The sequence below is a fragment of the Physella acuta genome, unplaced genomic scaffold, assembly GCF_028476545.2.
Source record: "Physella acuta isolate Inbredline_101_S28 unplaced genomic scaffold, ASM2847654v3 ptg001034l, whole genome shotgun sequence".
Classification (NCBI taxonomy): Eukaryota; Metazoa; Mollusca; class Gastropoda; family Physidae; genus Physella; species Physella acuta.
In genome coordinates, this window is record NW_026732551.1 from 126964 (window position 1) to 153298 (window position 26335).

Sequence of the window (26335 nt, forward strand, 5' to 3'; positions counted from 1 at the left end):
GCTTGCGTCCACTTAATTTTTATTAAGGCGTTCCTTGTAACCTACGTGGTTGTTATTGGGTAACTGCATTATCAATACTTGGTGTGTACTCAGGCGCTGCTGTGTTGGCACAGAAGAAGTCGAGCTGGGGAAAATGTCAGCTGTATCAATCAACACCAGTTGACAAGTCATCGCAGATACATCATGTTTTCCGTGACTGTCTGTACGTAGTGTAAGGGAGGGGAACAGGCCATGTGTGATGTCCCATCTGTCTGCAGAAAAGAGAGTGAGACCCCAGTGGAGACTGCCATATTTTTTTAATGTTAGCCCCTTTTGGTTGGTCTTGTTACCGGAAGTACTGTTCGAGCAACTTTTATTTTAAGTCTACATTACATAAGTAATCTATCTTCATCGTGTTTTAACGAAACTTTTGTGCCATAAACGTAGAAATGTTAGTAGTAGGCTACGAGACAGTGTCATGCTCATGGCTATACTTACAGGACTATATAATTTGGTTACATCGTGTACACCGTTTATATGGGGAAGTGAGTGAACCATTACCGTTTGACCGTAATTTAATCAAAGCGGCCAGTGACAACGCGGCCCCGACATAAGAGCCCCGCCAAATCGGCGACAAATGAACCCCGTCATATAGGCTCCCGTCATTACAACTCACGACAAATAGGCTCCCATCATTTTGGCTTCCCGACAAAAGGACAATTTCAATACGTCTTCCGGCGAAACGGTCTCATTGAATAGATACATGCCAGTGGTACCCCTGCAACAATACTTATGACTTAACTTAGCCAACACCCTTGTTTGGCAGGCCTTATTTTAAAATAATTGTGGTCTAGAATAAGAAATAGTATATTGTAAATGTCTGGAGCCTGTATGTTGCGAGTCAATATGACAGGGGCTCATATATCGGAGCCCTTTTGACGGTGCATCAAACACTTGAAAGTGTGTGTGACTGTTAGGTGTATTTATTTAAAAGTAATAAGTTATTTTGCTAGTTCTCTCCCGTACTTTGTCTTTTCTTGTAATATTATCAGTTTTCTATCGTGAGTTAAGATACGCCTACTTTGCTATTGCAAGAATACATGCCTACTTGATCAAGTTGTGGAAAATAATGTATTTTAATTTTGAAATTATTTTTTTTAAAAGTTTCTCCAAAGTTTGCACACACCAGGGTAGTCCTGCTCCGACTTTCACTGGATTGCGGACATCACTGTGTGTATGAAACAGCAATGTCTATGTTTAAACAGTTGTCCCTGAGCCTAAGCTGTTTTAACCTCAAAGATTCATGACTCTAATAAGCTAAACTGTCAGATCCAAGAAAGCGTTACTGTAAAAATAAATGTTTATTAAAACAAAAGTGAATAGGTACTAGTGTAAAATTTATTTGGCTCTTTTTTTTTCAGTGTTACAGACGGCAGCAAAAGTAGAAATACAAGCAAAAACGTTTTTAAAAATTTGTTTCAAGAATGTAAAAATGTATTTAAAAACAAAACTGTAAGCCTTCTCAATTCTGGCGGACTAAACATTTTCATTAGCTCATTTTAAAAATTATGACAACCATTAATTTTTATTACCTACTACCCTCCCTTTAAAAAAAAGCGTGCACTTAATTACAAGAACAGATAACTATTAGTGGTTTCAACACAGAAAGGCAATGATAATTGCAGGTTACTTCTGTGACAGATATGGCCAGATTTCGTCACCGTTATTTAGTGCCATTAATTTTACAATGTAAACTAAACTAATATTAAAGAATGCCATTATGACTACAGAAGCTTGTTTCAAATGACTAGATGTTAAAACACAGAAATACTTAAAATTTCTGATGGTCATAAGAGAACAAGCAGCAAGCATCTAAGGAAAGGCTCTTGTTCACTTGGCTGGTGTAAAAAAAAAACAACTGTGGTTTAAACAAAGTATAAAACTATTAAAAGTAATTGAAGTAAAACAAATATTTACACATTACACTCCATAACTATTTCAGTGAAACAAACTATGTGTATGGCCTGTGAGATCACCAGGATAAACTTATGTTTCCTTAACATAAAAAATTTGGCAGGTCACAGTGTTGAAGTGAAAGTAAAAAAATTCTTTTTGCAACTCCATCTTTAAAAAATATACAGATTAAAATGTGAACCATACATAGATTCTAAATGCATTCTTTGAATGAACTACTTTAAATTAATTATACAACAAATATGAAATCTTATTAATAAGGCAAAAGTGCAACTTGTTTGATCTGTACCAAGTTTTGTGGTAATAAAAGTGCTTTTAAGTTGAAGGGATAGCCTAACAGTTTTGAGATCAGAAGAGTTTAAAAACAGCACACCCTTTCCACTGTTAGAGAACACAAACACAACCAGTGCTGCCATGAGACAAAAATATAAAGAAACAGTCAAGGTATGCATACACTGTCTTTAATTTTTGCTGAACATTTGTATAACAAATAAATGAGAACTGCTTGCACTGAAGTCTTAGTAGTGCCATTATCAACTACACTAGCAAGAGCAGAAAGGTTGCCTACCTTAATTTATCTTCATATATATGGAGTTTTAAATAATTTAAAACATCAAAAGGATGGCTCTCTTCATCTTATTGAAAATCTTACTAATATAAAAATTGCATTATATTAATGTATATAAGCATTTTAGAATGCATAAAAATTGTTTTTAAAATAAAAAAAATAAATAAAAAAGACTTAAAAACAATTATTTTAAAAATGACCACAAAAGATCAATTAGCACTTGGTTCAAAACACAAATTACCTAACAGCTGAAAGGTGATGGAATATAAAAAAAAAAAATTGCTAGAGCAAATGTGTAAATGAAGCCGACTGCTATGATAAGATTGTGCATCACAGAAAGTAAATACAATCTAAATTACAAGTGTGGCATAATTGTGTATTAACTAATATTATATAAAAGTTACAGCAACCGAATAGAATCTGGTAAACAAGATTCAACTACAAGTTTTGTAAAACATTTCTTACATTGCACTTTCAAATCAGGTATAGAAAATAATGGAATTTATTTAGAGACATATTTACAAAATGTTTACTACAAACAAAACATAGAAAAGCATATGCAAGCAAGGACTACCACAAGCCAAAGTGATAGAGAATCTATACTAGAAATACCAAAAGCTGGTCAGCAACAACACACACAACTAGATCCTACTGATCACACCTACTCCCTTACCCACAGAAGACAAAATTTACCATCAACCATTATTTTATATGGCACCAGTAGTTAGAAAAAGGTAACACTGTTTGGCAGGACAGTGTCAACCATTTTTCACACAAATACCTTTGAACATAAATACATTGAACAAATTAGAATGACTTGTAAGTAAGCTTTAAAGGATGATTGGGGAAAAATTGTATTCAAACATGGGATCTACTCATTTCTGTGTGAAAGCTAATCACTTAACACAAGGGTACCTAATTCATTTAAGAACCATTGCCACTATTTTGTGATTAACTTCTGTAGTCTCCACAACCCAATTTTTTTTTTAAATTTTATTTTATAAACTAGTATAAATGTTTTGTAAAAAAACCTGCATTGACAAAGTTGTTGCCAATCAAGAATTTACGTCAATCATTGAGATTTAAATATATTCTAGTGTATTTACATGCATAAAGTTACATTTCAATTACTAGAGTTTAAAAAATCTATAGCTTTATCATTTCTTAAGAATCACATGCAACTATCTTCTTGTGTGTTTAAGTATGAGGAACTACTTAAAGTTTTTGCCTGATTTCCCTTAAACATACATTGTTTACACAATTTCTTTGCACAACTATCACATCACATAGATTATCTCATCCTGGGCGAAAGTGAAAAAGCGTTCTACAAGAAGTCGTACTCAGGAATAAATAAGGATGAGACAAAGTGATAACGAACTACCATTAGCAAACGGAAAGGCTGTGCCACAGATTACTTAGTGAAACCTGACAAAAACTGCAAAAGGATAGGCTAACAAGTGAACAAAATACGTGATCTTTGAAAGAAAGGGATTGTTTTTAAACAAATAAGTATTGACATTACTCAATTATCCTATAGAGATGTTTTAGGATTTCCATACCCATGTATTGTAAAAAAAATCATGGAAATATTTTAACATGTACAGCATGCATTTGATATTTAGTTACAAGTTCTATCACCACTGGTTACTAGTTAACATTAAACTATTTTGTTATTGTTGGATATGGTGTTAATAGTCAAAATAGAAGATAGAAATTTCTATTGTAATCTAATCTCAAATTTTTTACATCATGACCAATTACACTTCAATATCTCATGGCAAACTACAATCAAATAGGAATGTAATGCCACCAAATAACTAATCATGGTTAGTATTCTTTGTTCCCATTTCTCTACAATATTTATTTAAAGGTAATGAATATCTTTGTTCACTGTGAGATTCAACATGAAGAAATCATTACCACATAATGGAATAAAAATATGCGCAAGATGATTACACTTACACACAAATAACATCCAGTACAATTATTCTAAGACAAGAAATACTGAAATCATAATTATCATTCACAACTAATTCAGCTGTGGATACTAAAAAGGCAATGTTAAATGGACAAAATATCTTATTTATAGAAATAAATATTGCTTAAATCTGTGTTGACCACCTACATTACAAGTGGGGAAAAGTCAAACAATTGAGCAATTTCATTAAGCTTTGACCAGTCGTCTGCTCAGCTAAGACTTACAAAATACAAACTGAAGATATTTATAAAATCATTAAATGTTACAATACATATATTTTATTCAAATCAGGCTCTAAATTCTTCTGATTCAGGATTAAAGTTGTCTTTCCTAGTTTCCTTACTGAGTAGCTATAATTCAATATTCATTGCTTAGTCTGTTCACTTGTAACTATTTTATTTAATTAAATATACTAAAAAATTTAAAATCTCACTGATAAACCACACAAACAAATAAGAGTATCAATGATGTTAGAAATACTTTCACACCAACAGTTCTGAGTCCATATTAGTTGTCATTTTCAGCTTATAAAACAAGAATGAAAATATTGTTTTTGTATACAAAAACGTAACAAAAGTTTGCATACAAAAAATGCATTACAACTAAAAATGACAACCCGAGAATAGCACTCATTATGTGACATATTTACTTACTCTAACCTTTAAAAAGATTGAATGAGAAAAGAAAATATGGTAAACAAAATATTTACAATACACAATCTAAAATGTTGATATAAAAAATAGGACTTTCCATTACCTTTAAAAAGGAAAATAAAAGGAATCCTTTCACCTAAGAAATTTGTAATCAAAACAATAGAAATAATTTATCAACAGAATAAGAATTTAAATAAAAGATCACAACAATATAACGGTTAGAGTAAACCTGGATATGCACTGTCTTTCCATCAGAAGATAAAGACTGGGTTAACATTCGGATTATGAAAGTGATATGATATTTTAAAGTCCTGCTGATGGCACTGTTTATTTCTTGAAATAGCTGACCAGCTGATTGGTCTTGTGCACTAAAACATCCTTGACTGGTTCCAAAAAGACAAGATTAGCTCTCAATTTAGCAATCAAAGGATGTTTGAAAGGACTGAAGAATACCACATAGAAGAGGGCCAAAAACAGCAGTAATGTGAACACCAGTGACAAAACAGTGACCTTCAAGCAAACTGTACTGGATTGTTTAGGTTTTTTAGGAACCTCAGGGACTACAGTTGGAACCAACTGTGGTGACAAGTTGAGTTCTTTCTGAACGACTGGGTTGATCAATTCCTCTTCTAGCATCTTGATTTGCTCATCTAGACAGGGCTTGTTCTTATTGTCTTCTTCATCACTATCCTCTACAGTCCTATTTGGTTCATAGGGAAGTGTTTCATCTATACTTGTTTCCAACACTGCTGGTCTTTCCTTAACAACCTAGAAAGAGATTATTTTAATTAATTAATTTAAAAACTTGATTTATTCAAGCTAACCATGGCTGTATTAAAATAAAATGTTACACCACCTGTCCATTCTCTTTGTGTAGTACAGGTGGTGCTGCTGCAATAACAGGTGATGAAGTTAATTGAATCTTTTCTTCAAATGCCTCAACTGCTGCTAGTGGAGCTTTAACTTGAGGTCCTGTTTCAACTACCTCTTCTATGGTAGGTGTTACCACAGGGCTCTCATTAGTGATGATATTAGGAACATCAACAGCTGCTTCTGTAACACAAAGAGAAGACTGTGTCAACAGAAATTCCTGGATATATTGACATCAAAGCCAATAAATAAATTAATTTATAATAATTTATTCTGATTTCAATTTTTTTTTAAACATGTAGAAATGTGCAAGCAAAACAAAAATTCTTTTTATCAATTAACTCTAATGTTTTGATTAAACATGTTGAAGGTACACTAACATTATTCAGAATGTTTATTCACATATACAATTTAAAAACTTATACATTTAACATTTATGGAGTAATTGTTACAAGCAAATAATTAACACCCATTAACTGGGCCCGTTAGTAAAAGAATATGATCCCCAAGGGTTAAAACAGTCTAGATTCAAAATAGAAAAATCATTTTGCAACATTTTAACATATTACAGACAAGCATACTTCACACATCAATTTACTGAACGTCAGCAAGTAACCAGTAATTTAAATAAAATTACAGCTTTTAAAGCCTTAAACTAGTTTATGTTTTAAAATGTTACTATACATGTATTTACACAATAGAACTTTTTTAAAAATGCATGGTAGACCCTTAGTGCAATAGGAATGGATCAGTTGGATAAGTTTAAAACTCCATTCTTTTATAATGTTCAACATTAAACAATAGAAGTACTACATATAATTTTTTTAAATGAACAGTTTAGACAAGGCTTGAAATGCCAAATAACCACTAAATAGCTGGGGAAAATAAACTTACCCGTATCTTCAACCAATTAAATTAGTAAACAAAGCAATATTTTACAGTGGGATAAGTTAAGTAGGGCAGCCTCAGCGTTAACAGTTTAAAAAGCCAACAGCCTAATAAGTTTTCTAACATTGCTTAAAAACATTTGAAATCTATTTCTTTTTGGTTTCTAACTCACCCTCCCTCTTTATAAACTCAAAACAATCTTTATGTCTTAATGCAATCTTCTTCAACTACACACAAGACACTGAACACAGATGTAAAATCAATAGGGTAGTGCTAATACCATTTTACAGAATAAAAAAAGTAGAACAACAAATCTGGTCAACTATGTAAACACTAGTGCAGTTAAACATTGAAATCAATATTTCAATAATTTGATCAGATCAACTTTAGAGTAAATTGGTCAATAATCTAATTCACTGAATTTTTACTAGCCCAAATATATTCCATTATAATATAGGAAGCTTCTTCCAATATTTAACAAACAGCATTGCTTATTAAGTAAAACAATTTTCTTCATTGCCAATGAAACTAGTGATTTAAAACTAGGTACTATATATTTAAATTTTTTCCACAACTTTCTAGTTTTATAAAATTAATATGACTGAATATTTCAATAGTGATAAAAACTGATTTACAAATGACACACAGTCATCTACTCTAAAAAATCATATGGGCCATTACCAAATTCTTTTACCTTTTTAGTAAATAATTGTTATTAAAAATGGTGTTATTTATAATCATGATAAAAAAAAGACAGAATTTATTTATAAATCTTTTAAAAGATGCATAAATCAACAACAAAATATATTTAAAACATATTCTAATAAAAATATAGAGCTCTGCATTGACATGTCATGCTAACAAAAAAGGATTGGTTGTTGTGGGAGGGGAGGAGGTGAATAGAGAAGACAATGTGTTTCATTAAAACTTTGACTACTGTTTAATTTGTGAATACAAAATACTTATTAAGTAGATACCACTCAATTTGTTTTCTACCTGCTCATTTTTATTAGGTTATTACAATAAGATGTTCTATGAAGCAAGTAAATTAGTAGGAGTGCTCACTTCATCATTTAAAACTAAAATTAAACCTGTTTAGGTGCACTTTCTACTTAAACTATATCAAAAAGAATATTACATATTTTAGATTAGTTTTTTAAGCATAAAATGTTAATTGAAATTATATTAATTTTAAAAAGTAGTTTAAAATTGAAATGTTTTAACAAATGATAGGATTTTGCTGATTTTTCTAGGGGATATGGGTACATTTTACCTTCTTTTGCTTTGCCTGGTGCTAGATAAACTGGAAAGTTCACAACATGTTTAGTTACTAAAAATAGTGTATGCCAATTTATTGTTCATAGCAGTATTTAAGGACTTAACCACAAAATAGCAATAATTTCTTATTACCATTTCAATGTTTTTTTAAATCAGTTTTTCATATTGAAAAATTTATAAATCATAATTTGCCTTTGGTGAAACCATATAAAAAATGACTGCTAAAGCAATTGTGAGATTAAAATTCAAATGACTTACCATTATACTTTCTGCGATCTAGTTTAAGGAATGACACAAAAAATAACTAGTTAATCAAATATTTTTTAAAATTAACTTATTAATTTTTTTTACTAATTACTAGGAGGATGGTTTTCCTGTCTTCAGTTACTAGTTCTAGATGTATTTCACCATCAAATTTTTTGTTGTGTGAAAAGAGAACTTAGTGGTGGATCGATGCCATATACCTTTTCAGCAACAAAATTTAAGAATGTCCACAAAAAACCAATTTAAATGACAAATATATATTTTTTTAACAAGACCTGTAAGAACAGAAATACTTTAGTTTTCTATCAATAGGTAAATTTGCAAGCACACAGAAGGCTATAATTTTGTGTAAGTCTGAATGAGTGCCCCACCTCCCCCACCAGCTAGTATTTCAGAATGAGTGCCCCACCTCCCCCACCAGCTAGTATTTCAGAATGAGTGCTCCACCTCCCCCACCAGCTAGTATTTCAGATTGAAGCAAACAACCTTGTGAGTGGATCCAGTAGGCTGACAACAAATACTAGCACAATAGTTTTACTTAAAATGTCTTCTAAGATCTAACATTTAATGACTTGTTCTATATAGCTGAAACTAAATTAAAGCTCTGGATATTCTCAAACTGCATTTTTGAATCTAAGTGGTGTAAACTTATTAAGTTAATGTTGTCAGGACAAACTGCTGTTTTTAAATGTAGTCTAACCAGGTTGTCTGTTATTACAAGCTTTTAATTAGTTCGCAACGTCAATTTGTGGGTTTGAGGCATATCTTGTAGCTCAATTTTTACCCTAATTAAATTAAATTAGTCATTAAAAATTAATTAAACGGTTTTGAAACAAAGGGACATAATAAGATTAAATGCTAGAGATCACTTGATAGATTACTATATATCAATAACAGAAAGGGAAATAACTAGCTAGACGCTATCGCCCAATCAGTCTGATGAGCTGTGGTTCATGCCGAAATTGTGGAGCCGGGTCACTATGGGGACTAAGAACTATTCTTCATTGTATCAGCTTGCTATTGTCTGTAAATTGTTGTCATGGACCACTACTTTTCAAAGAGCAGATAATCATCATTTTGATAGTGTGAGCTACTGATGGTGTTTTAAAGCAAGTATTTTTTAGTCATGTCGGCTTCACAAATATAAAAAACCTTTATAGCAACAAGCTTTTAATGCACTGAAAATAAAGCTAATTTGCTTTCTTAAAAAAAAAAAAGCTTTGGTTACTCATGAGATCTTTTACATATTTTAGCAACAAAAGCTTTTATTAAAGAAAGCAAATAAGCTTAATTTTCTTATTTTCAGTATTAAAAAACTTGTTGCTATAAAGTTTTTTTTATATTTCTTTTATTTTTAGATATGTAAAACAACTGTATTTTTTAAATTTTGAAAAAATCAATTTAAAAAAAATCAAACTCACTATGTTTAAATTATTAACTTTAATGTAGATTAATGTAATATTTTTTTAAAACAATGGCCTAGTTAACCTTTTTGGCTTAATTTAACCAGAATTAATTGTATTATTAAAAAATAATGGCCTAGTTGACCTTTTTGGCTTAATTTAACCAGAATTAATTGTATTATTTATTTAAACTGAGCAAGTCTACATTATTTTTATTTAATTATATCCCACGTACCTTCTTAATACACAAAAGAAAGTATACTAAGTGATGATAAATTTTAAAGCATTCATTTTATCAATACTATTAACTATTTGCATTATAAATTATTCTGATATGCACACACAGTACATTTCCAAAAGGTGGGTAAAGCACACAAATTTGAAAATGTTTACCATTATTTGAAAAAAAAAGAAGTCAGTATTGTCACTTGGATAAATACAACATAAAACAAAATACATAAAGAAATACACAATGCAATGCTTGCTAGTATTAGTATTATGTGCTATAAGGATTTAGATAATCTGTCCAAGGTGTAATATTGTATCCATTACGGAATCTAAATGAATGGTAAATTACTGGTCATTAGCAGCAATCCACAGTAAGTGTCAAATACTGTTCATGCACAAACTCATATTATGTTACTCTACTCCATCAGTCTTTTATAGGTTCATTCATAAAAAAGGAGTAATGTGATGAATTATTCATTAGAGGTACAACTCTAACTCAATGTTTATTTGGATTTAATACAAAGTTAGGAAGAAGAAATTAATTTTATAGCTTGAGTAAGTCAAATGATTCTCAGCAAAAGAAAAGACTAAGACTTTAGCAACTCTGCTAATAAAGCTATGAAAAAGATAAAGGAACCTAATTTTTAAAAATAATATCTACACTCACCTTCCCTAAAACTTTCTGATACACGATTTTCCTTGAGAGTATTACTTTTACCATCATTTGAATGGCTTTTTTTCCCAAAGTTGGGCAAGGATGAAGTTCTGTTTTAAAAAAAAAAGTTACTTAACATATTTACATAACCTCAATTAGTAATAAAGAAATATCTATGTTGTGTTAATTGCCCAAAACTTATATACTTATATAAGTTTTCCTCGTTACTTGCCACCTATAAGAAAAAAATACTACCTAGCAAAAGGTGGTTCAGTTCGCCGAATGTTTTCACTGGCTTCATAAGCTTCATTTTGGCATCTACCACTATTAAGTAAAAGAAAGAAATTATTAAAAAATATAATAGTATGCAAAAAATTATGTATAAAAGTTTATAGAACTAAGTATCCAATTTTTGCATTTTAAGTGTTGGTCAAGACACTAAATAATAAAATACTAGACTTTACAACTCTTTCAATGTTTACGTTAAAAGTTATGAGATACATTAGATAAAGTATCTGTATTATCATTATCGAATAATACTTTTTTTGTTTGAGGGAAAAATCATTTTGACAGTTCACTTAAAACAAGCAAGATTAAAACAAAAACAATAAAAGAGTGTATTTTATTTGTGTTAATAAATATACCTAAATCGAAACTTGGATCCCCGTGAAAACAGTCCACCACCAGATCGAATTTTTGGTGCTGTTAAAGATGATGACAACCTAAAAAAAACATAATCATTAAAAAATAATTTAGCTATGCATCAATACACTCATCAGGATGGAAGAAGATTAAACAAACAAAAGTTAAGTTTAATTTAGTCGTATTTTAAAACATTGGAAAAGTTTAATTTAGTCGTATTTTAAAACATTGGAAAATTTTTAAATTTTTTTTTTTAAGTTGTAGCTGGAATGATTCAATGTTATAGTAGGTAACTAAACACATGTTTACAAAGTCAAAATCAATTTGGTTGTTTAAAAATGATGAGAATCAGTGCTGAACTAGGCTCATGGCTTTAAAAAATTAATTTTATTTAAAAATTGTATTGGCAAAGTTTTGAGTACAAATTACTCAAAAAATTGTATTGTTTATCTTACAAAAGGGTAATTTCAGGTAAAAACGGGTTTGATGAAAATAAACAGAATTATAGTCTTAAACGCAAAAATTATTTTCAAGTTCTCTGGATTTGCATATTTTATAGCAATAATTCTAAAAGTTTTTAATTTCTGGATTTATTTCGTGCTTAAGTTGTTTTTTTTACTGCCGCTTTGACATTCTACAAAAAAAATATTTTTTAGCCATGTTAACAAAAATGATGACACCCAACTCATCAAACATGGCCATCTATTGTGTATTGTTATTGAATCATTTAAAATACAGTAATTCTTAGTCTATGCCACATCACTTACACTGCTTAGTAATTTATAATAATAGCACTTTAAAACACCTGTGAAAATATTATTGAAAGTAAAATAATTCCTCAACCAAATACGTACGTAAAAAACAACTGCTGTTCTACAGCACATCTCCATAGATACTTGGCACCAGATGCTGTCAAGCACTTAAATCCAATAGCTTGATGTTTCTGTTTAATGATAATCATTTTTTAAAATACAATACATTACAAAAATCAGATGGCATTGAAAATATGTGATTAGAAAAGTCAATGACTTCATACAACCAAGTATTTTTTACATATGTTAACAATGGTAATTACTATTATAATCCATTGTGAGATGGGAACTTATACCCACATATTTTGGCTAAAACTAAAGATAAAGTACAATTGGTTTCACTGTAGGTAAGTTAAAAAATAAGTGAAACTTAAATTTACATTTGTGAGATTTACTTTTTTCATTATCAAGTTACTACAACTTGTATTTTTACATAACTGCATATTTGAATTTGTGTTGAAACCATCAATAAAATATGTATCAAGTTACATTTAACACTAGGAGTATTACATTAAAATCACACAGTTAAAAATTTAAAGTTATGAATAACTTTAAGGCAAGCTTTTATGAAATGCAAGTTAAACTAATACTTTGGTTTAACAATAATCATTACCTTTAAAATAGAATTTTACAAGATTTTTCAAGGTGTTCAGTAAAGTAAAAGGTGTCAGCATATTAAAAATGGAAAAAGCTAAAAAAATCTTGCATTAAAAATAATTTCAGTGGGATCCACAAATTAAATTGTTTAATATTAAGGCCCACCAATAAAAAAACTTAATCAGTAATTTAAAAGCAATTTAAGAAGTTCACTTATTCTATATCAATATAATTTGATCAAAGCGATAAAAACGTACAATAACTTTCACAAAAAATGAGAATTTCTGACATAGAATCATGCAGTGCTCTCTCATTAAAAATTTGTCAATCATAAAGTAGTGTTAACAATATATGTACAATGGCTGTTATGGTTATAAGCGAAGATTTGCATCTGCTGTCCACTTCTCTTCATTTATTAAACTCAGCTTTTATTACTAACAAATACACTGGTAATGATTGTTATATCTTGCAGGTGAATTAACACAATTCCAAAATACTGGAAATTTTAAAAAAAAGAAAGAAGTGTTAAAAAAAATGAGTGAGAGCTGCATTTAGATTTTTGTTTTAAAACAGATAATCTGCTCAGGTTTAACAGAACTATTCCAAAACAAGTAGAGTAATGAAAACAATTTTGAATCACCTTCTTTCTCTAGAAATAAGGAAGCATTAAAGAAAATAAAATGTGTTTAAAAACTGTAAATCTAGCAATTCTAATCTTTATCATGCATATATTATGTTATGAATCACATGCATCTTTTATGAAACATTTAAAGAGTTGGAATAGAAAAATAATGTGGTGTTTAAAAAAAGTACCCTATACCTAGACTGCTTAATATCTAGTTGGTCAAATAAACATGGGTACTAAAAATAGAAAGATGCACTAATTGTATTACTTTAATGGCTTTGAAGCACAAATGAACCTGCAAAAATACAGGACCAATTTATCAAATCACTAAGTATTTTAGCTTAATTAAGTAAAGAGGCATATTTTGAGTATTAATCAATACAACTTATGTAAGCCACTACAATATACTATGTCACCACATGGCTTAATTGTCTGTACAAAAAAAAAAGAAAGCTTTTAAATGAATCAATTTTGTTTTGAAATGTATATTTTTAGTGTTGTCAGCAGCTTATTCCTTAGCTGCATTAGCGTGGACGATAAAATATTAGATCTCTTTGATCTTTGAATTATGTAAACAGTCAGTTTGAATAGATTCAATTTAAAATGTATTAAATAAAAGCAGTCACACAGAGAGTGTGAAATAAACCTCAAGGCCTATATTGTCTAGCAATCTGCAAAATATGAACAGAGAAACAGGAAATTTATTTTGAAACATCACACCCAGTTATTTAAACAATCTAATGAAATAAGAGGTACTGAAAATACAAAGTGCTGAGTGGTCTTTTTATGTGCTGCAGGAAATGGTATATTATTTATTTAAAACCATATCTCAAATATTTTGCTGTAGCATTCCAAATAAGTAATAAGGATTATTTGATATATTTCTTACTTTGACTGAGAAATAAAAAAAACATGCAGACATTCTATAGAATGCCCACATTTCTTATTTTGGCAGTAGCATATGAGATACATCTTATGTAGCCAACATAATAGAAGTTAAACTAGCATTGCAAAACTATTTTTCTACAAGTATCGATTTAGCTTTATAATTTAGTGTTCTTTGTTGTTTTCAGCCTGTGTAATTAAGGATGCACTACTTGTTTTTACAGTTAAGCAAAGAAAAAAACTGTTTCAACTCTCTCATCAAATTAAATATTCTGAACATAGCAATTGCATAAAACCAAGACATACAATGCAACCATGTGAATATATCTAAACCTGAATTATAAAATATTAAAATATCCAAGTAATTGTGAAGAAATGTTTTACAATACTACAAATTGTCATTCACTCCATTGAATATGCGTAGTATGCAATAACAATGGCAAGTCCAAAGACATAATTTCACTCGTGGGCTGATTGGGTTTAAATGTAGACAATTACCTAGTACAACAAACATGCGATGGATAGAAATTTTCAGGTTCAAAGTCTGCAAGATGCACACACTAATCAAAAATGTATTTTCAAGCCTGTCATCAAAAACAGCTATTGTTGAATAATGAAAGATGAAATCTTTCAACATGCAAGCATCCTCTGAATGGTAAGTTATTTGGTACAAACAACATTTAAAACTGACAAACTGCAAAAATTCAATTCAAAACAACATAATAACAAATAATACTCTTACCGCTGTAATACTCAGTTCCTGTGATTAGTTACAAGAAATATTTGTTATTGTAAATGACAAGCTACATGTACAATAAGATGTTTATTTATATTAAATATAAAATTAATAAAAATGTACCCATGCAAAGGGCCTTGAAAATTATTCTACTGAATATGGAATGAAACATACTAGCACAGTACTGAAACAAATGTGTCAAAAAAATGACAAGCTATTTCTTTTGACAGTAATAAACCATCACCGCAGTGCATTAACAATTTGAGAGCACAAATATGGCTGTGTAATGAAGCAGTGAATGTAACCCCCAGTAATTTTTGCTAATTATTATTATCATAGAATTAGAATCTTAAAATTACAGTTGTAGGAAACTGTTCATGAAATACAACACACAAGAGGCTATAGGTTGTCACATTTGTAATGTTTCAAGTATATATATGTTTTATTTATCAAGGGAATAACAATATTTACATTGCTCCTGTATTTATTTGCTCCTGCATTATTTTTAATAAATTTCCAAATTACACATTTTTATACTTTTGTGTTTTAAACATTGAAAATCTTTAGGAACCAATAAAATAAAGTGTTAATTATAAAGGCCCATTTCCTTACTAATGTGTAAAAATAAAACCATGCATATGTAATATATATGAATAGCTATAACTTTCTAATATTAGTTCTCTAAGATTAGCTTATATAATGCAAAATACCATAATCCCCATGATTTAAAAGGCAATATTTGTTGAAATACTCTCACCTTTTTAGAGCTAGTGGTATCTTCATCCTGAAAAAAATTTAGAACTTAGGAAACTGTCTAGTTTAGCATTGTATTAGGACAGATGATCCTGCTGTAACTGTTGAACTAGTGAAGAATCTTAGCTATCAGAGTAGTTTAATATTTTCTCATCTTATTTCTTGAGTGATAAAACTAAAAACAACACAAAAGGGCATTTGACCACTTATATTTCAATTTCTGAAGCGATTTCTTATTCTTCCACAATAAAATAGAGCAAAATAAAATCACAAACTTATAGATATAAAAAAAAAAAAACAGGAGCAATGTAAAAGAAAATTATCCCTTTAACTTAATAAAAAGAAGTAGTAGTTTTCATCCTTATATAAAATGCAAGTTTTAAATTATTATTATTATTTTAAAATTATTTGTTGGTCACAATAATCATTTCTATAATATAGCCGCATCACCAAACCTTTTGATTAAGAAGCTAAATTCATCCTATACAGTTTCATGACTCCATTGACTGTATGACACATTGTTACATTTTTGTTCAGATAAGTTTAAGGTTTCAAAAACACATTTTGCCTGCTCACCTCTGAAGTACTGTGATTTATGATAAACATCTTCCCTTCATATGCTATCCTTCTGATCTGACTCCTGAAGTTAAATAGGTTTACCATTATTTGCTTAATCTTAAGAAGAACAACTATATCATCTCCAAAGTTACTGAATTTGTTATGATTTGTGTGAGGGTAAATTTAACTAAAATAATACTATGAACAGAACAGGTTAAATGTGAATCTACTGTATTTACCACTTGAACAGCTGGGTTCTCCTGCTCCCTCTAAATGTCATTATGCCTAAATGTGTCACACCCAAATACAGTGGATCACCTCGTTGATCCTGTTTTTAAAAATAAATACTCAAAGCATTAAACAGATTTCAAATAACTATGCTCAAATAACTATGCTGAAACAATTTTTTTACATCATATGTATGGTGCAATATCGAGGGTTAAGAGAGAACAAAAAATACTGAGTTATCTTAATTTTTAAACATTTCTGTGAACAAACAGAAGCAATTAAGAACATAATTCTCACTTTGACTTGATGAGGATCTACCCCATACGTGTCCATACTTGCAGCTTTCCTGAGGAAATTAGCCTCACAATCTGCTGGCACTTCACCACTACATGAAATACATCAAACATGAAATACAATTTTAAAGACTAATTTCTACTACAATACTTAACTGTTATAAAAATTATATTTTATTAGCCAGTTTAAGTATTCAGTGATAAAAAGTACATTAAATTGTCAACTTATTATTTAAATGTACAGCTCTTATAGAAAAAGTAGTATTAAAGAAAAAACATTCAAAATTATTGGAAGGCCCTCTTAAAACTTGCATGCTATTCTATTATAATGAATGATTATCAAGCAAGCAAGAGTTTTCCTAAAATGAGTATTAATTTAAACTTCTTCACTAAGCTAAATGAAAAGTGGAAACACATTGTGAAACATTCTCCTAATATAAATATGCTTACGCCAAGGCACTGTGTGCTTCCATAATTTTCTCTTCATGTTTAGGGGTTTGCTTTGGTAGCATTTTAAATTCAGACACATATCCTGGTTGATGGTCTTGAGGATCATAATCTCCAACTTCAGCTAAATATACACAAAAAAAAAGAATAAAGTACAAAATATTTTGATTTTAAATCTATTTAAATACTATGATACATAAAAATGTAATATTTTTTACATTGTATGATATAGGCTGCAAGCTGAATAGATTCATCATGTGGACACAAAAGTCGCCCATGGTGAAGATCTCTGCGCAGTTGAAGAAACAAGTAGTATCTAGAAGAAAAAAACATTTATTCTAGTATAAATTAAAATGATAAATTTTTAGCAGTAGTGATTTAATTTTCAATGGGGTTGATAAATAAAAATAAAGATGCTTAAAATATAAAGAGAAAAAAGTCTAAACCCTTTGAAACAGCACTTTATTTTAATCTGTCATCTTAATACATGCCCCAGAAGACTGATTTTGTCTTACACATATTACCCAGGATCAACAGCCATAAAAATGCAATAACTTTATTAATGCTTGTTGAAATAATATTAAGATAGTTTATTAAATATGTGTATTTTAATCAACTGCCTGTTTTGTATACATTTTCATCAGAAGCTCAAATAGTTATGAGGGCAAGCCTACATTAAATTTAATTTGTGCATAAATATAACCACAAATCCCCATTATTAAAATTTTAAAACATGTACCACCTTGTAATTTCTTCATGCAATTTCATAGGATCTTCGGGATAAAACTTGACTCGGAAACAAAGAACCATCTTGTTTAAACCTAAAAAAAACAAGTGATTAGAATGCATTAACAAAAATAATTTCTCCATGTTGAAAAGAAATGGCAATATTGACATACTGTTTTTTCTTCTTCAAAGATTAAAGGTAGACAGGCACGGAATATAGTCATTATACAGGACAGTTAGAGCCAGACTGGATGTAAAATTTAGAGATACTCCAAAATTGGAATTATAATCTCAAAATATCTATCATTAATTCAAATACTTTATACTCTGTACAGAGAAAGTAAAAATGTAACTAAAATATCTAAATATTGTAATCATAATTTTGAAAATGCCAAACCATGTGTTTTATCAATGTTAATTAAAACTAGTATTTTACAAATAACTTTCACATACAGAGAGTATTCATGTTATGTAAATATTAAGCAACATTTAGTAAGTTAATACAATCTGCAGTAAAGATTTGTAAATATAGTAACTGCATCTTATCAGTAATGATAAATACCAAGAAGAAAAAAGATTCAAACAGCATTCCTATCTTGTATCAATAGTCAATAAAAAGGATGAATCACTATAGTGGAGTAATTCTGTTTGAGCTGACATCTGTGCACATTTTTTTTGTATGTGCAACAGCAGTTGTGTCAAAAGTATTATAGTGTTCATATATCCAATCTTACATAAACTATTCAGTTTATAAATGCATTGTATCATACAAGTGCACTTTAATTAGAATTTATCATTTAAAGTAGTTTCATTAAAATAATTAAAATGTATAATAATGGTTATAAATCAAAATGCCAATTTAAAAAATGTTTTACCTTTAAGTTGTTTGTAGACAGTCTTTAAAGGATCTAGCCAGTGCTGGAAATATATGTTTGATACTATAAGTTGGGTTTCACAACAATAAGATTAAATGGTTACTCATGACCTTCTCTAAATTAAGTGAGTATGGTCAAAACAGAAAAACATGTGCAATCCTAATACATAATTATGAATTACAATTAGATAAACTTAATTACAAACACCAATTATACTATAAACATAAAGAACTTAACATTTCATATGTGTTTTAAATGCAACAAAGATTTGATTTGGTTACCCTCTGATTCTCTGCATCTACAAAACGTAGTCCAAAATAATCCTTTTCAACAAGATTCAATTTTTCACAAACACGGTCAAACAGCCATGCTCCAAGTGTGTCTTTCTGTTTGTTAAAAAAAACAAAAACATAAGCACAAAGCTATAATAAATTGCACACCAAAAGCTAAATTTTTAAAAAAAAAGGCTGTTACTTTTACCAAGCAGATTTTCAAGTTTATAGCACATAGTCAGTTGATAGAGTAACAACCCTAACTCAAAACAGGCCTTGTGAAGATATGATAATTAAAACAACACTAGCCAATAGATCTACTGTGTTGTTAAGAGAAATGTAGGTGTAAATATGTTATGGCAATTTTTTTAGCCACACTATCATCATATATTTTAAGCTTGGATTACTGATAAACTCTTAGCAACAAACCCTAGCCCTTAGAGCACTTAATATCTGCTGATCCAACTTGGCTACTTTATAAATGAAAACAATGCAACATGTTATTTAGATAATGTGGGTATGGTAGAGCCTAAAGAACCATGCACATTTTATAAAACAAAATTTAACATTCAAAGCCCTTGAATGTTTTAAAAATTTTTTTTATCATAATGTAAAAAGTGTTTGTTAAACAACTGCTGTAACCAAATGTTTATTATTGAAGATGATAAAAAATCACAACATTGTAAGTATATCACCAATTGCTTTATTTCCTCAACACTAGTCAGGTAAAAACCTAAACTGATCACTGCTGGACACCACAGATCATTTTTTAAAAATTTAACATGTTTCAGGGTGTTAAATAAATCCATGTGTTAATAGCTAATAACTATAGAGAAATTAGTAGTCACACCTAGCAGTTCTGGTTGCCATGCAAACCAAAAAAAAGTATGACTCTTAACACCAATTCTTCAAACCTCTACAGCTTTGCTCTCAAGAAAGATTTTACAAATCTGATATAGATTTACATTTTTGAACCTATTTATACATTTATAAATTATTTTTTAATGTGATAGCTAGTATACAATTTTAATACAAATTTTTACTTGAAACAATATACAAAAATATGAGGGTGGTGCTACATAAATATTAAGGCTTAATCGCTTGTGGAAAGTTTCAGTCTTATAAGTTATATGACAATGGGCTCCAGAGCCTTAGGGATATGAATTTTAAATAAAAGGGTGGAGAAGGCTCTTATTAATCGAGTGTTATTTTTATTTTAAGAGCAACTATTAACAGACCATATTAAGTTCTAGCTTGCCTGTCTTCTCACTACTAAAATTTTAACTTACACAAGTTTATTGACTCTTGATAATAGCCTGTGTTCAGTGCTTGAGGACAGACATGCCCCCCCCCCCCCCCCCGCTGGTGTATGAAGATACAATGAGCCATAAATTACTATTGTTCATTAAACTGTGAATAACACATCTGTGTAGTACTACGTTTCTGTACAGGCCTAACTAAGTGAATGCCTATCAGCAATCCATCTAGTATTTATTCATTAACAACTGCTGTAAAGTCTGATATATATACATTCAAACCTATCACTTTGTGTAACAAGATTATAAGCTGACTGTTGGTTGACTAGCAAGCAGGGGATGAACATTCATCAATTTTTCAACCTGACAGTGACACTTGTTCATTACACACATTATTTCAGCTTAGTTTAAAACATACTAAACAGTATATTATTATAATAGTATTCCAATGATAAATTAGATAATCAACAGCACATTTCTTGAGAAAGTTTCAAATATCAATCAAAATGCTGTTAGTATATACCAACAGAAGTAAACAAAAAAGACAAGCAATAGTTTTTGTTTGAGAGTAACAGGATGGCTACCTAACCCACATGGTTAGTTGCAACCTATTGTGAATTGTTTTGATTTCCTGTACTGCAACATGATAGGTAAATCGTATTGATGAAGTTCTTCCTATTTATTATTTTTACATGCATGCCTGCATATTGAGATTGACCTCAAAATTTACTTTGTATAAATCAACATTTATGTCACTTATTTTTAGTGACAAAGGAAAAGGTAACTACAACAACTTGCATTTGAGCAATAAATTGATGTACAATTTAAGATGCTTCGCTAGCAATATGTAATATTATGTAATATACTCTTGAAGATAGCTATTATGTAATATACTCTTGAAGATAGCTGTCTGCGTAGTAGTTTGAAACTTTGAAGGGAGTTTCGCATCATAATTAAAAGATAACAGTGAGCTGTAGTAATATTTTTATTCTCTAGATCTAATAGGCCTATTTTAAATTATTCAGTTTTACAACAAAAATCTAAAAATAGAATACAAGTCTTGTTTGCTGTAGATCTATCTATAGGCCTTATAGTACTTATACATTTAAATTATTTTAAATACAAACTGCAAATCTTAGTGAAATCCTAGATTCTACATGAAGATCTAGATTTCTAGAAATCTAGTAGGGCCTACTTGTGTGTTTAGATTTAGTTGAGTTGACAGATCAGGCAAAAAATGAACACAAAAAACTAGACTTTACTAGACTACTGATCTCTAGATCTAGATCTAGATATTATATCTAGACTGTCAGCTAGTCTTGTTGGCTCTAAAATCTGGACTTATTATTAGTGTAGAAAGAAGTTAGAACCTAGATCTAGATTCTAGAATAATCTAGATCTTGATAAATTTTGCTTTGATTATTAACAAAAAAAAATGATTTTTAAAGAAAAAGTCCATGGACCACTCAGCCACAGTCATCTTGAACAAATCAATATGTTGAATATGTGGATTATTGGAATTTAAACCATTTTTCCTGGCTAAGTTTTAAAAATCTTTGATTCTCCGGGGTTCAGATCTAGCTAGATTTATTAGATTCTACATTCAAAATATAACTCCTTAAAATGTAAACCTTATTAAATTATCTTCGTAATGTAAAAAAAACCCACTCCAAATCTAACAAGCGACAATTGGTCTTGGAGACGAACGCTAAAGTAGGTCGTTACCGGTCTTTTCGGCTTCCACATTTTTTTCGATTGGCAACAAGGAAATGACAGATCACAAAAATGTGAGTGAGCTCCTACCTTAAATGTTAGCTGAATCGTCTCTGAGTCGTCAAGAAAACGAATGCTGCAAGAATACTCAGTTTGAGCATCACTTTTGCTTCTTTTTCTGAAAACAGACATAGTGATGGTAATCTATTTTATTCGGCTCAAAGAATGATTATCCCACTATGACAGTTCTCTGACGCCTCGGCTTTGGAAGACGGCATCCACCCGAATCACAGTTATACGAAATGTTACAAGATGGCGCTTTATAGTCACGTGACATAAATAAGTTTTTTTTCTTCTTTTTTTTTAAACCTAGGCCTACATGGAAGCAGAATTAGACTGTTTATTTCGCCAATAAAGATAAGAGTTTATAGATTCCATTTACGGATACCTGAATCTTTTTTTAATAATCTAGATCTTGAGATATAATAATGTAGATCTAGAATCTAATAATAATTAATAATTATAATGTTAGGCCCTAGGCCCAACAATTTTTAGTTTTTAATTATTTTGTTTTTTTAATATATGCATTTAGAACAGATCAAAGGCCATGGTTCAAAGTTTATGTATACAACATTTGAGAGTCTAGGGTTTTCGGTACAACAGGATAGTGGATTAGGACTAGCCCAAGGGACTTAATCAATTTACCCTACTGTTTCTTCTTTTAGATCTAGATCTAGATCTAGATCTACTTCTAGTTTCAGGCTATGATCACATTGATAAATTAATATTTAAAAAATATCACCAAGTGGCAAGTAGGCCTAATTCATAATTAAAATTAATTGATTATGGTGGTTTACATTGTAATGGGTGTTAGCGGCTGTGGAAAGTAAGAATGTAATTTTTTTCTATTGATTAAGTTAACTAATGTATTATTAAGTATATTATATTATATTATTAGGCTAATATTAATACAAATGGTAATCTATCGTTTTGGGTACGTAAAATCGCCCGCGGCTATTAATGTACGAAAACGTTACCTCATTGTCAAGGCTTTAATAGGAGTATATTGTCATATGTTTGTGTAAAATATTATAGATAAATGAATAATAAACCTAAATCAATGGCTACATATATCGATATAGGCCAGAAATTAACTTTAAACAGCAGTGTCTGAGAGCAAGATTTGCTATATAAACAGCAGCCATTTGTAAAATAGAGTGGCTTCCCCCTGATCTCGCGCTAAAAGCTTATAAAAATAAAACTTAAACAAGATGGCTGCTATAGTAAATGAGCAAGATTGCATCTGTTGGAAACATCTCTAGTCTTCATTTATAACTGAAAAGTTTTAATTCAATTCTTTAAAAACAGGTACATAAATGAAACAAGGAAACATTTTTGTATTTTAAAAAACATAAATCCTCCTCAAAATGTGAAATAATAATTAAAATTTAAGGAGTCACCTGGTTTTCACATTACAAGTCGCGGGCGATTTTACGTACCCAAAACGATAGATTACCATACAAATATAATATTATGTTTATTATTATAATAAAAATAGTAAATACAAATGAAATATTGTTTACTATAGTTACACTATAGTCTATAGTAAATTAATAGTATTACTATTAGGCCTATTGCCTACTATTACTACTAGATCTACTACTAATTGTACTATGGTTACTTTACTATTGTGATCCCTGGTAGTGTTTTTTTTTTCTTCACTAGATCAACAATCTCAAAAGAATTGTCTATGCAGGTTTGTATTTTTTTATCTATATATAATTAATAATATATAATTCTCTTCTGGGAGCTGTTAGAAAACAAGCTGCAAGCGCCTCCTTGCAGTCCCCTCTCTTTTTCTCTATCAATATCACTACCACCCCCACATTGTCTGGTGAGCTGTTGTCACGCTAAATGTTTACAAAGCTAAATGTTTACAAATCGTAAAGCCGGGTTTCTATTAGGGGCAGATAATTTAGTTCGATTTTAAACTTACAGGAGGTAACTAAGAAATAACTAAGAGGAGGCTGCTTTCACGGGGGGGGGGGGGGGGGGTGTAGGGTTGGAGTTAGGGGAAAGGGGGGGGTTAGTGTAATTAAGCAAATATTTTCAGTGGCAGCATTGGTACTGTCGAATTCACAAATTATGAATTGCTGAAAAGTAGAAAATAAAACATCTAAATAGCGGCGTATGATACGCTGCGGGTCGGCTCGTTTATTATAAATAAGAAGAACAGACCATCTGTATGTTTTCATGGTATATTTAATATTTATAATTATATCATGTTTATGCTATAGAGTAGACTAAATAATAATTGAAACATTTTTAAAAAACATTAGGGCCTAATCATTTTATTTGTTCAATTTATTATTTGTAAAATTTGTATTGGCTTTTCTCCTTTAGCTTCATTGTGTTTATAGAGATGCAGATGAATTTCACAATGAAAATAATAAACAGAAAATGTCTCAAGGAATAGCATTAACAGATGAGGTACTTTTTTCTACAATCCATATTTGCATAATTTGAAAACTTGTATAACATGTTATATATGCATGGCATACAATACATTAATTTATACTTTATGTTTGCTCCATTGCTGTATGTGCTTTTTATTTAGAACATTATTCATTATGGCTTTGCTGTCAACTTTCATGGGTTAGTTATTAGTACATATTTGATTGTTGAGTTGATTGTGGGCTTCATTGCAATGTTACTTTTATCACTTTGTTTGATAGTGATACCTAAGTGGATTAATTTTATTGAATTTTTACCATTTACTCAATGCTACATCATGTTTTGTTACAACAGCTATCTGGTTTGACTGTTGCTCAATACTAATAGTTTTAATTTATAATCACATTAAACTTTTATTTATTTACAGGACAGACATCCATGGTTGGTGGCTATACATACATACATAGAAAGGTGTATTGCTTTTTTTACTCACCCAACACCCCATATAATATTATATACTTTCAATAGACCTTCATTATTCTTATTTTATAACAAATTCAGGAAAAGCTTTATTATCCGACACTCCACTAGGCACTGTGATGACAAGAACAAATAGCAGATGATGCATTTCTAAAATACTGCTTCCTCTGGCTACACCTGGACTATGAACCTAGACTCAGTCTAGATTAAACCCCTACACCTACACCACATGTATAGACTACATGTAGAACCTATATAGAAATACTAAACCTATACTAAACATTTAATAGACCTTGAAGCTTAGCCCTCTAGACCCTTTCTTGTGGTTTGTGAAAGTTGCATAACCAGATATTATTTGGAATATTCAAACCAATACTATTTTAACTATTTATTCTAAATTTTACTACATTCATTGCTAATCTAGATTTTTTCCCCTTCTTTTTAGTTTACTTGTGGCTAAAACTACCGGAATTGTGGCCTGTTCTGCTTTAAAACAAAAGCACAGAGATACTCTAATATACGGTGATAAAACAAATCAAAATCTCCCAAACTGGTGTAAGGATATCACATTTATTTATTTAAAAGGCACAGAAGAAACAATTAGAAGTAGATTAATTCAAAGAAAAGGTCATTTTATGCCGGCATCCTTGCTGCAGTCCCAACTAGCAACACTTGAGGAACCTACAGAGGCAGAAAACCATATCACAGTTAGCATTGACCAGTCAGTTGATGGAATAGTTAATGATATATTAAGGTACATTCATGAATAAAAGAAATATGTTTTGTGCTATAAATAAAACATTTTAGATACAGGTGTTACATCATTAATCTGTATTTGAAAAACAATCTTAGTTTGTGATTCACAGAATGATACACATCATGTGCAACAATAATTTAAAGTTTTGTAATCTTCATTTTCTATGCTGTTGCGGCTGAGTTTTATTCAATGCACAAAAAGATCTGAGAAAATGTTCAATATTTTATGTGTTCTCATCTTTACACATTACTACAAAACAACCCTCGTCCCCAGCTGCTACTAACTAATAAACCCGTTACAATTCAGCTTTTATACCTGCACTCGACCTGGGGATAACAATACCTAAACACCCCAGGGTTAACTCAACTCACACACATTTCTCTCTACGCTCTAGACTATTCTAGCCTATTCTAATCTAACCTACAACTTACAAGTAACATATACTGTAACTATAATAAATCTAAATATATTAATGCACTTGGCCTAGG

The 26335-nt window shown here is 30.2% G+C and overlaps 2 protein-coding genes across 13 annotated transcripts; one reads left to right on the forward strand and one right to left on the reverse strand.

Moving 5' to 3' along the window:
* Window positions 1-1355: 1355 nt before the first annotated feature.
* LOC131954836 (FERM domain-containing protein 5) lies at window positions 1356-22382 on the reverse strand. Of its 9 annotated transcripts, XM_059318636.1 has the most exons (20): window positions 22247-22382; window positions 19197-19301; window positions 18916-18958; window positions 18057-18135; window positions 17533-17630; window positions 17318-17438; window positions 16872-16959; window positions 16586-16674; window positions 16365-16428; window positions 15793-15819; window positions 15042-15059; window positions 13683-13709; window positions 12235-12323; window positions 11383-11460; window positions 10994-11062; window positions 10751-10848; window positions 8447-8464; window positions 8184-8213; window positions 6009-6205; window positions 1356-5920 (listed from the first exon to the last, which is right to left on the reverse strand). In XM_059318636.1, exons 1-20 carry the CDS (start codon window positions 22346-22348, stop codon window positions 5480-5482), a joined length of 1881 nt encoding a protein of 626 aa, XP_059174619.1. In that variant the 5' UTR covers window positions 22349-22382; the 3' UTR covers window positions 1356-5479. The 9 variants fall into 9 exon arrangements, with proteins under 9 accessions (XP_059174619.1, XP_059174623.1, XP_059174620.1 ...); XM_059318640.1 differs by lacking the exon at window positions 15793-15819; XM_059318637.1 differs by lacking the exon at window positions 15042-15059.
* On the forward strand, window positions 22065-25905 carry LOC131954837 (putative gluconokinase). Of its 4 annotated transcripts, none has more exons than XM_059318648.1 (5): window positions 22065-22230; window positions 23882-23912; window positions 24560-24646; window positions 25038-25081; window positions 25536-25905. In XM_059318648.1, the coding sequence occupies exons 2-5, from the start codon at window positions 23907-23909 to the stop codon at window positions 25858-25860; spliced, it is 462 nt and encodes a 153-aa protein (XP_059174631.1). In that variant the 5' UTR covers window positions 22065-22230; window positions 23882-23906; the 3' UTR covers window positions 25861-25905. The 4 variants fall into 4 exon arrangements, with proteins under 4 accessions (XP_059174631.1, XP_059174633.1, XP_059174632.1 ...); XM_059318650.1 differs by lacking the exon at window positions 22065-22230 and adding an exon at window positions 22235-22355; XM_059318649.1 differs by lacking the exon at window positions 22065-22230 and adding an exon at window positions 22350-22460.
* The last annotated feature ends 430 nt before the right edge of the window (window positions 25906-26335 follow it).

Bases quoted from the DNA above. Each gene is read 5' to 3' on its own strand.
- LOC131954836 (XM_059318636.1), bottom strand. From the start codon at position 22,348: ATGTCTGTTTTCAGAAAAAGAAGCAAAAGTGATGCTCAAACTGAGTAT. The intron at 17,439-17,532 runs GTAAAAAATATT...GTGTATATTTAG, and splicing joins TGCAGCCTATATCATACAAT to CTGAAGTTGGAGATTATGAT. The intron at 6,206-8,183 runs GTAAAATGTACC...TTTGTGTTACAG, and splicing joins ACCAGGCAAAGCAAAAGAAG to AAGCAGCTGTTGATGTTCCT.
- LOC131954837 (XM_059318647.1), top strand. From the start codon at position 23,002: ATGGTGGTTTACATTGTAATGGGTGTTAGCGGCTGTGGAAA. The intron at 23,043-23,881 runs GTAAGAATGTAA...TTTCTTCACTAG, and splicing joins GGTGTTAGCGGCTGTGGAAA to ATCAACAATCTCAAAAGAAT. The intron at 24,647-25,037 runs GTACTTTTTTCT...ATTTATTTACAG, and splicing joins GAATAGCATTAACAGATGAG to GACAGACATCCATGGTTGGT.